Genomic DNA, 13556 nt, shown 5'->3' with positions numbered 1-13556 from the left:
GAATACAAAATGCGTAATGCTTTCCCATCCAAAATATATCTAACCCTTGCCAATATCGATATATTTTTTGCTATTTTATGCTGAATATGTCTGATATGAGATTTCCAGGAAAATTTGTCATCCACTATGACAACTAGAAATTTGATTTCATATACTCGTTCTATATTAGCTCCCCCAGTATTCAATTGAAATTCATTGTCTAATCTGCGATTCCCAAATACCATAAATTTAGTTTTATCCAAATTCAGAGATAGTATATTACTATCACACCATTTCTTTATCTTCTCAAGTTCCTGTGTAACCCGTCGAGAGAGTTGCTGTAGGTTTTCACCCGATGCCCATATGGTAGTGTCATCAGCAAACAAAACCACTTTCACTAAATCAGAAACCTTGCATATATCATTAATGTATAGTATAAATAATTTAGGTCCCAAAACAGAACCCTGAGGCACTCCACATACAATATCCAGCTCACTCGATTGGTATTCACCCAACTTCACAAATTGACGCCTCTGTCAAATAACTTCTAATCCATTTCAGAACCATTCCTCTGATCCCATATTTTTCTAACTTGTCCATTAATAATTCATGATTGATTGTGTCAAATGCTTTTTTTAGGTCAATAAATATTCCTATCGTGTATTTCTTTTCATCCATAGCACTTGTAATGTCCTCCATCAGGTCGGTAATGGCCAAAGATGTCGATCATTTGCTCCTGTTGCTCTCAGTCTTCTTAACCACACTTGAAATGTGTACTGTTGTTAGTTTAACTAGTTATACCGCTCACTGTGAATCAAATTGCCCCCCAGGGATAATAAAGATACCTTGACATTCATGTGAAGGTCACATTAGAGACTAACCTCGGTGTATCTGGCAAAGAAAAGTAGTTAAATCTTTAAAAAAAAAAAAATCTTCAGTAAGAAAATTGACAAATGGCAACATTTCTGGGAATGTTAACATCTCAGTGGCAGGTTGACCCTATGTTTTTATGACCACGTGACTTGTCCACCAGCACCACCCTAAAGACAAACTTCACCTCAGGCTAATGCTAATGAAACGGTGGCCAGTGCTTCTCTCTGTCCATATGGCAGATGGTCAAGTGCCTGGTGCTGTCATCAGATGTGCTACAACAATGTGCTCTGTTTGTTTCTTCTAGAGGTTGAGAGTTCACGGGGGAAGCAGCTGATTGGTTGGCCTTCTGGGGAGGTCAGGGGTCAAAGGCCATGGCTGGCCGGCTCCTCCTCTTCCTGCTCATTTCTGTGACACTCAGCCACGCCCATTTCCAGTATGGCCAGCGTCTGAAGCCCCGCCTGCAGAGAGACCGACGCAACATTCGGCCAAACATCATCCTGATCCTGACCGACGACCAGGACCTGGAGCTGGGTGACTGACCTGTGATCACACTGTGCACAGCTAGAGCAGACTGTAGTCTGAGGGCCACACTGAACAGTAGGTCTCTCCCTCTGTAGGTTCAATGCAGGCGATGAATAAGACTCGCCGCATCATGGAGGAGGGCGGGACTTCTTTCTCCAACGCCTTTGTGACCACGCCCATGTGCTGCCCGTCACGGTCGAGCATGCTCACTGGGAAGTGAGTACCTGAACACCATAGGTGTATTAACGAGAAATGCAGGTCACAAGATTACACATATCCAGATGTTTCACATGCTTTGGCATAGCGCGTGCTCACTAGCGCCTGACTAAAAATCCAACTTTTAGATTTTATTGACTTTAATACAAAATAAACTATAAGTAAAAACCTGCAACAAAATTGGGCAATTTTCTAACATAAGCCTCCACGTCTGACAGCATGAAGTCGACACCAGACTTACTCTCTGTCCTTTCTCCAGGTATGTCCACAACCACAACACCTACACCAACAACGAGAACTGCTCCTCGTTGTCATGGCAACGGCAGCACGAGCCACGGACCTTTGGGGTTTACCTCAACAACACTGGATACAGGACAGGTAGAGCAGCACACACACAGAGGCCGAGGGTTTTATTAACGCTCTGTGATTCACCTGACTTCACATCCCTGTTAACGTGTGTGTGTGTGTGTGTGTGTGTGTGTGTGTGTGTGTGTGTCCTCTGTCCAGCCTTCTTTGGGAAGTACCTGAACGAGTATAACGGCACATACATCCCTGCCGGTTGGAGAGAGTGGCTGGGTTTGGTGAAGAACAGCCGGTTTTATAACTACACACTGAGTCGCAACGGAGTCCGAGAGAAACATGGAGCGCAGTACCCACAGGCAAGGACACACAAACACACACACACTCATCACTTCACACACACACACACGGGTAATGAAAGGTAATTGATCTCAGTGCAGTTAGTGGAGATGAAAGGTCTTCTTATAACAGCTTCATCATTAAAGCTGCACCTCACTTCACTTTGTCCCTTCAAAGGAAGCTCGCTTTGCAACAGCACACGAAGAAAACAAAATTATATATGTACAGACGGTGATAGATGAAAGGACGACCCAGCACAGAGTCCCAGTGAGGTGCTGGGCCACCACGTGCCACCAGAACAGCTCTACCTGGACTCTCCAAGTCCCTGAACCTTCCCTGAGGGATGACCACCGTTCTTCCACCAGATGTTCCCTCATATGGTGTTTTGATGATGGTAGTAGAGACGCCGTCTAGCACGTCGCTCCAACATCTCCCATAGCTGTTCAACTGGGCTGAGACCTGGTGACTGGGAAGGCCACAGCACCATGAGACCACTCCCATCATGTTTTTTCTTTCATGTGTTGCCTGTCATACAGGGGGCCACACAGCAGACATACAAACCAGCTACAGGTACCTTGGTATCCGGCAGTCACATGACACCACAGTGAGGAGGATAAGGAGGACGACATCCAAGTACCATCAAAAGATAAGACCGGACCTGAAGAGCCACAGACTCGTGTGTCCAACCATGAGATACCCTGCTGGCCGCTCCTCACAGTGAACAGGGTCCAACGCCCAGAGATTATACACCAGCTGGAGAGAGGGCGGGCAGGGCCTGATGAATGTCAAGGCCACTGGATGAAGTCCGGGTGCAGCCGTATGGTGGCACCCAGAGACGAGCTGCTGAGAGAATATCTGATGCAGCAGAAAACAAAGAATAAAGAATGAAGACCAAGCAGAGGAAGTGCCATGGCGAGATAACAGCCTTCCGCTATCGACAGATCTGGAAAAACTACTGATGGAACAACCCTGGACTGTGTCTCCTCCCTTCTCCCCAGTAAAGTGTTTTCAACCACTATGTCCCTGATAAAAATAGCTTTTATGTGGCTCACCAATACTGTATAAAGTTTGGACGTTATGTTCTTTTCTTCGCTTTACTTTTTGCCCAGTAATGCAAATCCATAATAATTAGCATGTGTTTCTGTGTGTCACCAGGACTACCTGACCGACCTGATCACGGTGGAGTCGATCCGCTACTTCCGCTCCTCTAAGCGGATTTATCCTCACCGGCCGGTTCTCATGGTTCTGAGCCATGCGGCTCCACACGGACCTGAAGACTCAGCACCAGAGTACAGCACTGCCTTCCCCGCGCGCGCGCACACACACACGCACACACACACACACACACACACACACACACACACACTGTAAGATTTAGCCACTGTAATCCGGCTGAACAATGGAGCAGCTGTTCTGCACTGCAGGAGAAATCCTGAGGCAACACGACTGGAACAATACAGGCTTCCATATTATCAGCGTGTGTGTTAAAGAAATGTGTTTCTGTTGAAGATGTTAGTTATTTCTCATTTGAGCTCAAGCTTGTTTTGAAAACTTCTCAGCTGGGAGTTAAAGTTCGCTCCTGCCTCAGTGATGCATTCGATTGTTTGTGAGCTGACAGGTCGGACAAATGGAGACATCACAGCAGTGACGTGCTTTTTTTTTTAACCTTCCAGTCAAATCAGCAGATGTAAACGGACGCCTGAAGACGTGTTGGCTGGGCTGCCGCTCTCAGGAGACCATTTACACACCATTTATAACTCACCAGGCTTTTTATGAAGGTCTTTCTGGTAACACAAAGGTGCTGAGAACAGACAGTAATCCCCCAACAATGAAGCAGAGTCTGACAGCTCATACTAAGTCGTTTTATCATTCAGCACAGAAACACACTGAGCGCTGCTTCAGCCAAAATTAAGTCTAAACCGGAGCCATTTAATATACTCACTGAGAAAAGACAGTTTGTGGATCCTCCATGTTGCAGTTTTAAAGTTTTTGCACTGTTTGAGTGGATGTAGCAAACACACAGGCCAAGAGTCTTAGGAGATGTAATGTATGAGGACATGACTCAGGACTGGTCAAATCAAAGGTTAGCATGTTAAAACACTAAGCCAAGATGGTGAACTTACTAAACATTATAAACTCTTTCACTGTGTGCAAGTTAACATGCTAACATTAGCATTTAGTTCCAAGCAGGGTTGAGTGTTTGTGGTTATTTCTGTCTCGGCGCAGATATTTAATTATGTAGTGGCCGAGCAGAGAGGAGGAGGAGAAGACTCGATGAGCTGGCTGACGGGAGTCATTCATTATCCACACAGAACATCCTCTGCTGCTAACACAGGGGGAGGACACTGTGTGTACAGTAATTAATGAACAGGATCCTCTGCTGGCATCGCTCCATGCACATCACACACTGCAGGCACACAAAGGTTTTGTTAGCTTCCACTTTAAAAGAAGAAACCATTTTCTCTGAAATGGTCTTTTACTAGGCGGCATGGTGGAGCAGTGGTTAGTACTGTCGCCTCACATCCCCGGGTACTCCAGCTTCCTCCCACAGTCCAAAGACATGCAGCGTAGGTTGACTGGCCTGTAGGAGTGAGTGTGTGTTTGTCTCTAAGATGATAATTCAACGCTGTAGTAAAGTCAGAAAACACAGAAAGGCGTGCCATGGGCTCTTTATACTGAACAGATCAGTCTCATGACACATGCACTCCTATTGACCCGACCCCAACCTCTGACTGGTTTCATCCCATGACCGCCCAGTCCTTGTGTATTCAGTTAAGATGGCCGCCGCTCAGCCTGCGTCACTGTGTTCTACTCAGAGCTCATACAAAGACAAACTGGAGAGCTGTTAGCTGTCTGATCTGTCATGGTGTCAACGTGTCATAACATTAAGACAAACAGGAAGAGGCCTGGCTGTTTTTCTGTTTTGGATTTGATGATCTGTTTCAAAAGTAATCTGGAAAACATTTAGCTTTGTGTCTTTGTCCTTCTTTTCCCCAGTACTCCCAGTTACAATTACGCTCCCAACCCAGACAAGCACTGGATAATGCGTTACACGGGCCCCATGAAGCCCATCCACATGGAGTTCACCAACATGCTGCAGAGGAAACGGCTGCAGACGCTTCTGTCTGTGGACGACAGCATGGAGAAGGTAGAAGACACACACACACACACACACACACACATGCACAGCGCTCACTCGGGTTGGTTAGAAAAGCTTGACTAAAGTATGGACGTTAATATAATAATAAGACACAGCTCTTATTCCCTTGTGTCTCAGCTGTACAACATGCTGGTGGAGACGGGCGAGTTGGAAAACACCTACATCATCTACACGTCTGATCATGGCTACCACATCGGACAGTTCGGCCTCGTCAAAGGTGAGAAACGGTGAAACAAACAGACTGATCCCGCATCACGCCACAGAGCTGCTCTACTCCGTCAGGGAGCAGCAGCATCGGGGCACGTTTGGATGGGCCTCGTTCGGCCGAAGGGGGCGCCACTAGAAATTAACAAATGAGGGCGTGCGGTCGAAACAACAGGAAGCAGAGTCTGTGGTCAAAGAATACCACAAAGTACTTATTAAAAACTTTGATCAGATTCATTAAAGAAAGGCAAACAGGCCTCGGTTTGGAATTCATTAGACTTTGATTTGAAACACTCAGCGATTCCCTGGTGGAGTTTTGCCTTGTTGCAGACAAATGCTTCTACACATCCAGTGACTTCACAGTGTTCAGACCCTTTCACCTTTTGTGGTGTTCATTTAATTGGAAATGAAGAAATGTGATATTTTTGCTGATTGGTCTACGCTCACTAACCCGTTAGGACAAAGGAAACTTGTTCTTAAACATATTTAGTAAAATCCAAAATCTCTCAGTTACAAAAGTGTTTGAACTTTTACACAAGGCTGTTTCTGCTGTTTGCTTATTTTAATGTGTGTGTCAGAGGAACACAACAGTCATGCAGACATGAACCAGGTCTGCCTGCTGACAGACTGACCGTGTGTATTAACTGTGGTAATTGTGTCTGTTTGTGTTGTGTTTGTGCGTCTCCAGGTAAATCCATGCCGTATGAGTTTGACATCAGAGTCCCGTTCTACATCCGAGGACCCAACGTGGAGCAAGGCAGCATGTAGGCACACCTTCATCAGTCGATCCCCTCACTGCATTTCTTTTCATCGACACAGTCAGAGACGACCTCGCTGCCAAAGAGCCCGATGGGTTTCTCAGAGCTCTCTGATTCTAGTCATGACTAACATAAGGAGGCTGTGCATCTGTATCCACATCCCAGACCTGGTGTGTCCACAGCAGTGTGAACAGACCAGACCAGATTTGGGCCACCTGCCTATGTGCTCCTAGACCCGATTCCTCTCTGACCTCTGACTGTGCGAGCGCCGTCAGAACGGTCAGATCAGAATCCATGTGGTCGTTTTAACAGGCCCTATCCTGAAACAAATGCACGGCATGCGGCGCGTTTGTTTCCTAATTTCTTACCTATGCGATTACCGTTTTCATGACATGTGCATCACGTTGTGTCGACCTCACGCCGGCAGGTGTGTCCAGATGAAAACGGGGTGTGTCCAGGTAAGAGTTGTGCGCGTTGGTAACATGAGGGCGCACAAAGTGACTGCACCACTGACCAGCAAAAACCAGCTTGGTGGTCAACAGTCAGATCATCATTGCTAGTTAATTGGCACCTTGACCGTGTTGTGATGCGTGCCTGTCTAGGTAAGTGCACGTGCACTGTGCTTGCTATACCCTGAGACGCGCTGCGCAGGACATGCAAGACATAAAAATAAAGAGATGACATTGTGTTCATTGGGTGTTGTGCACATCAGTATACAGTATGTTTATAATAAAAACCAATTTGATTAGTGATCGTGCGCTTTCACCTTGTGCACAAGCAGATCCATTTCCTCAGTGGAAAACCTTACTGACATCCGACCTGCCATGTTTGCCATAAGTGTCACATGAATTTTTAGCAGCATGTTATTACTGACATGAGCGTGTACTGTACAGGGCTTAGAGACAACCTGTGGTACTAATACAGTTTGGTATGTGATGTGTGTTTGTTAGTAACCCTCACATGGTCCTGAACATCGACCTGGCTCCGACCATCCTAGACATCGCTGGCCTCGACACCCCTCCAGATATGGATGGAAAGTCAATACTGACGCTTCTGGACACTGATAAACCTGCCAACAGGTACACACACACACACACACACTCACACAGTAGCCTTTAACTTTCTTACATTAATAAGTAATAAAACTCAGTTTATGTAACTGGGTTTTTTTTTTGCTGGTTTTCATGTGACAATCTGTGTCTTTGTGTGTGACTTTTCAATCTGGCACTGTGGTTTACAGTGTGAGCGGAGGCTGAATGTCTATAGTAGTAAACGACGGGTCGATCTCAGACGGACGTAAACAACTACAGCTTTTTGTTTTTGCCACAACTGTCGATTCCTTCCAAATCAGATCCCCCCCACTGTGTCCGACCCCTCTGTGTCCGACCCTCTGTGTCCGACCCCGCTGTGTCCGACCCCACAGTGTCCGACCCCGCTGTCTCCGACCCCTCTGTGTCCGACCTCTCTGTGTCCGACCCCACTGTGTCGTCCTCATGAAGCCATTCAGTGACCTAGAGCTGCAGCCATGAGTCAGTTCACTGGTAGAAAATGAACCTCAGCTATTTAGAAGCAACAGTCACCGACATGTTCTGGTTCCACCTTCTTTAATGTGAGGAGCTGATGCTTTTCTTTGTCAGACATGAGAATCAGCTGAGTCTCTGTGGGTCTGTTGGTTGGACACAACGAGACGTGTGGAGACGCCACCTTTGGCTCTGGAGAGTCACAGTGGGACTTTTTCACTACCACATCATTGTGACTTGTAAACGCTGTGGAAGGCACAGACAGATGGTGTCATCCTGCTTAGACAGGGAATGTGTCCATCTGGAAGACTTGTTGGAAAAACCTGCGAAACATCCGAAATATGTACTTTACTGCTGCAGAGGGACATGCAGATTTGGTACAGTGAATATATAAAGACTCAAGCTCACGAAGGAATCTGCAAGAACAGCTCTGAGTTCTGCTCCATACTAAATATACAGTATTTTAATGTAGGTAACTAAAACTTTTCTGCCTCATAAAACTTCTTGTTTCAAGAACATTTCACAAAGGTTATAAAAATTTGCCAGAAGAAACATTTGAGAAATACTTGCATGTTTTATTGCTCCCACTGGGTTTCTGTCATGCTTTCATTGGTATAACTAGGAAACAGGTGTTAAATTACATTCTGTGTGCTGTTTAAAAGGTCTTAAAAGACCTAAATTTAACTCCGTGAGCCTGCAGAAACCTTGAGCTACCTATGAAAATGCCACAGGATGACAACTCATTAAACACGCTGGTGATGGAGTATTTTCTTGTGGTATTACGTCAGTGAAAGATGTGAGTATGAGTTCACAGAGTGATGTGAAGACCAGGTCAGCGGGGAAAAGAGACGGGAACAGTGTGTAAAGGGTCGAGAAGCAGCAGGGGACTGTGCTGTTCCTGTCAGGGTTAGAGCCGCCTGTCCCACCAGAAGGCCTGGGAGTTTTCTGTCATTATTTATAGTGATCAAAGTGTCAACAAAGCCAAAGGAAAAGTTCAGGAGGTCGGAACAAGATAAAGATTAACACTCTGTTGGAAACAGGCTGTAGCTCTGCTTAGGTCATTTACCCAGAACTTATAGGAGTAATAGGTTTAGTGATATTCTGTTTTGTTTGTAAATGAAAAGTATTTTGATGCACCAAATGAAACTAGTCCCAGTGGACAGTGGCCACCTGCTGTGGGAGGTTACTGAGCCTACATTGAATGTTTTGCCAGCCATTTAACAGGGGGCAGTGTGTTATGAATACAAGATAAATGTGTCATTTCTATCTGAACTGAAGCGAACTGCTGCAACCAGAACCCGAGTTAATCTCACTCGAGTTTGTGTGAAATTATATCAGCGCATTTAGCAGCTCTAAAACCGGCTCGCTCATCTGCTCCTCGCCCCGCTGGGCTCCTGAGGTTTATTTTAGAAAGGTAAAAATAAAGAGAGGAAGGGTGGAGGTGAGGACAGGGTTGCTGAAGGATGATGACTGAAGTCACGCTGCTCTTTTCTTCTTCTTCAGATTCCAAGTCAACAAGAAGCCGAAGGTGTGGAGGGACTCGTTTCTGGTGGAGAGAGGGTCAGTATGTCAGATCAGTGATTTCGGAGTACAGCTGCTGTGGCACAACACACAGTACATGTCTGTTGGTGTGTTAACAGGAAGCTGCTGCACCAGCGTGTCGAGGGGAAGGAGGTGTCACAGGAGGAAAACTTCCTGCCCAAGCACCAACGAGTAAAAGACCTCTGTCAGAGGGCCGAGTACCAGACGCCCTGCCAGCAGACGGGACAGGTACAGTAAGACGTACGGTCCTGGGGAACTCCTGAGTTCATCACATTACTCCTGGGCTCAGTACTTTACTCCCAACCCCAATACTTTACGCTGATCCCACTACTTTAATCCCAGTTTCATCTCATTACTCCAGGCCCCATAACTTTACTCCTGATTCCATTAATTATTAGCTTGACACTCAGTTGACTACTTCACTGCCAGTGCCATTACTATACTCCTGATCCAGCTCCACCTGGTTGCACTGCACCTTTGGATCCTGTTACAGACCCCATATTTTACTTGGATCCCATCACCACAGACTCAGGTCTATTACTTTAGTCCTGCTCCTCTTCACCCCATTACTTTCTGACTTTCCATGCCATTACTTTTCTGTTACTTTCTCTTAATCCCATTGTCCTGTTACTAACCTATTACTCTTAATTACATCCCAACCTCATTGTTCTTACTTTAGTTAAATTAAACACGAGTCCTTACCGTCTTTTCAGACCTTAAAAATGATGAGTGCAGCCGAGATGTTCCCTCCCAGACTTTTGTTTTTGCAAAACAAAGAGCTTCTTTTTGGAACAAGTGCAGGAAACTGAGATGGCTACCGCTGTAATGAGCAAACAGAGACTTGAAAGAAACGGAGCAGAACAGTACGAGACTTTTGTCAGAGAGATGAAAACCAGATGTCGTCTCTACGAGCCAGACAGATACAGTAACAGCAGCAGTAATGACTAGAAGAAGAGACGTGGAGAGAATCTCGATGGAGCAGGCGCTCTTCTCTCACACAGTTGGAGAGCCCTGTGTGTTTGTGTGTTCATGCTTGTTCGAGGTTAATTACACTTGTTGAAAAATCCCTTTAGCCAGTCGATTAGTTTCTTAGCAACAGTGTCTGCCGGCTGCTGGATCGCTCTGATAAACAGCCTGCAGAAAACTATGTGTAATTAACAATTCATGCATTTGTCATCCGTTAATAACTTCCAGCGACTAAGTGCAGCACAGATTCACTCAGCTGCTGCTAATGACCAGCTGTGTAGTGACACAGCAGCCGGTGCTGAGGGGCAGAGGATTTCTCTGTTTATATGTGTTTGTTTGGGCCTGTAGTTTCTAGTCGTGAGGGCCTGATGGGCAGCTCCTGCTTTCTACAGGCGCTGTGTTGAAGCGGGTGAGTAATGAGACATAGCCTCATGTTATTTACTAATCCAGCCTCGCTCCGTGTGACTTTGAGGCGCTCTAACATGCAGCCAGTTTGAGACCTGCTGCTACAGTCGAGTGTTATCATTACCCTTTAGGACGGCATGGTGGAGCAGTGGTAAGTGCACCTTTACAGCAAGAAGTTTCCAGGTTTGAGTCCCGGCCGACCCGGGGCCTTTCTGTGTGGAGTCTGCATGTTCTCCCTGTGCCTGTGTGGGTTCTCTCCGGGTGCTCCGGCTTCCTCCCACAGTCCAAAGAGATGCAGCTTAGGTTGACTGGAGACTCTAAACTGCCCGTAGGAGTGAGGGGTGTGTGGTTGTTTGTCTACATGTCAGCCCCGTGACAGACTGGCGACCTGTACTCACCCTCTCACCAAGTGTCAGATGGGATTGGCTCCAGGCCCCCACGACCCTGTTCAGGAATAAGAGGTGTAGATGGATTCACAGTCTGATTCAGTTCAGCTTTGTTTAACAAACATAAAAATATGTTGTTGCAGAAATGAAAACCATGAAAAACAGCACAACGAACACAATTCAAAGCTAAAAACCAGGTGCAAAATAATAAAACTCGCAATAATAATTTAAGGTGAGAACATTTCATAAGACCAAAGTAATGTTAAAAAGTAAAACCTGCCGGGGGCTCGATGTTGAGCCTCTGGCTACGTACTCTTCCTGAACCATTCAGTGTCTTTTGCTTAAGTTGAGATTGATAAATAGAAGGGAGAGATTGGTCTGTGATTTTAGATCCTTTAGTTTCTCCAGAGGTCAAACTGCCACTCCAAGCAGTAAATGAGAAGGTGAGCACACGTTGGATGACAGCTGTGTAAAACGGCACCATCGTGTTCTTCATGGCACCAAATTTCCTGAGCTTCCACAGGAAATACCGTTTCTGATGCGCCAGCTTCACAGTGCTCAGAACGTTTCCTTCCCGTTTCAAGTTAGCAGGAATTACTGTGCCAAGAAATTTCAACTCTTTCACCTCCTCAAATGCGTCTCCTGCAAGAGTAAGAGGTGGTTTCTTTCTCTTCATTTTCCCAAAATCCATGACCATTTCTTTAGTTTTCCTGCCATTACGCTGTAGATTGTGTTTACTGCTCCCACACACCAGTTTGAAACCTCCCTTTTCCGTTAGCAGCCCCACGACAGTTGTGTCATCAGCGAACTGAGTCGTCATGACAGAGAAAATCATCTGTATACAAGGAATACACCAACGGAGGCAGGCAGCGGCTGTGTGGAGCTCCGATGCTGACCGTTTGTGGCTCCGAAAAATGTCATGAATCCAAAAACACACAGATTCATTTAGCCCAGATCAGCTTATGAAAAAGCTTCTAACTTTAAACTCAGATGAGTAGCCATTTTATTTTTGGTTCGCTGTTATCGAAGGCTTTTATAAAATGTCATAGTGAATTTGTTGAACTGTCTGTGTTGTTACTCTGTGTGTGTGTGTGTGTGTGTGTGTGAGTATAGAAGTGGCAGTGTGTGGAGGACGCCACAGGGAAGTTGCGCCTCTACAAATGCAAAAACGAAGGAGGAGGAGCTAAGGACTTCCAGAAGGGTGTAGCTGGTCATCCGCGTCCAATCAGCATCAAGTCTCAGATGTACCGTCGTGACGTCAACGCCTGTGACTGCGACCTCCACGACCTCCAACCTGAGAACCTGCGGCCCTCCGTCATGAGGCCGTTCAACAAGAAGCCGTTCTTCTCCAAAAAGAGTGAGTGGCAGGACTTCAGGTGGTTGGCCCCGTGTTTCCAGGTTGATGTGATGTTTGGTGGGTTTCAGCCTCCAGGAGGGGCGGCCAGTAGAAACCATTTTAGTTTTGTGGGTCTCATTGATTATCCTCAAACAAAAAAACAAAAAAGGCCTGATCAGGTTTAATTTACAAAAGCATTAAATATTTTGTTTGCCTACTGTGGGCAGTGGTGATTGTCTCTGTGTGTGTGTGTGTGTGTGTTATTTCCCACCAACCCCGTCCAGAGACCAGCAGTGAACGTGGCGTCCTCGCTGTGCTGTGTGTGAGTCCAGACCCTGGTCCAGTTTATCGCTCTGTGCCATAGACCTCCACCAGCTGTTAAACCCAGCCTACTCTTGAGCACAGCGTTTCTGGATTAGGGGCTCCGAGTCCAGAGCTGCTGCTACTGGACAGACCTGTAGAAAACCTGTAGACTGACCCTGCTCTGATTCAGAACAAACAAGATGGTTGTTGCTCCAAGAGGCCAAGATTTTTATTAATGCCATAAGCAGTTTATGTGGTCTTATCAACACATTGGGTAAAACATAACTGTTGTTTGTGCACCAAGAATCATAGGCCGATCCTTTAGGATTCCCTGATGATTCATTGATTTAGGACCAGTCTGAAGACCATTCTGGAGAACTGGTGCACATACAGCATCAGCCTGAACTCGGGTAGCGCCCCAGCTCTCTCTCTCTCTCTGACATGATGCTGACCTCCAGTGTCTGAGTTTAGAACCACATCACCTCCGTGATGAAGTAGGTTCTGCCACAGTAGGCTGGTTACAACTGAGGATCCACAACTGATTTGGAAAACATGTTTTGACAAGTATAAACAGAACAGGATACGTTTTCCATCCAGATCTGTCAGTCTGCTCCTCTGACACCTGTCAGCAGACAAACACACCTGAAACACAGTGTGGGCTGTGGACACTACTGTCAGTGACCCACAGCCCTGAGCTCAGCTTCTGCACATCGTCCACATTTCTGTTGTGATTGTGCAGATTTATGC

General features: G+C 46.1%; 1 protein-coding gene across 1 annotated transcript in view; it reads left to right on the top strand.

Moving 5' to 3' along the window:
* Positions 1–13556, top strand: part of LOC109968606 (extracellular sulfatase Sulf-2-like) — a 54526-nt gene that overhangs the window by 30105 nt on the left and 10865 nt on the right. The window contains exons 3-14 of the mRNA XM_020614986.1: positions 1157–1383; positions 1470–1590; positions 1850–1968; positions 2098–2249; positions 3385–3557; positions 5227–5377; positions 5507–5606; positions 6282–6357; positions 7302–7430; positions 9375–9431; positions 9512–9641; positions 12284–12527. Of these exons, the coding sequence (XP_020470642.1) occupies positions 1224–1383; positions 1470–1590; positions 1850–1968; positions 2098–2249; positions 3385–3557; positions 5227–5377; positions 5507–5606; positions 6282–6357; positions 7302–7430; positions 9375–9431; positions 9512–9641; positions 12284–12527 (1612 nt within the window). The 5' untranslated portion in view covers positions 1157–1223. The remainder of the gene's footprint in view (positions 1–1156; positions 1384–1469; positions 1591–1849; positions 1969–2097; positions 2250–3384; positions 3558–5226; positions 5378–5506; positions 5607–6281; positions 6358–7301; positions 7431–9374; positions 9432–9511; positions 9642–12283; positions 12528–13556) is intronic.

This window comes from Monopterus albus, unplaced genomic scaffold, assembly GCF_001952655.1.
Source record: "Monopterus albus unplaced genomic scaffold, M_albus_1.0 scaffold155.1, whole genome shotgun sequence".
Taxonomy (NCBI): Eukaryota; Metazoa; Chordata; class Actinopteri; order Synbranchiformes; family Synbranchidae; genus Monopterus; species Monopterus albus.
This window is presented reverse-complemented; position numbering and strand designations above follow the sequence as displayed.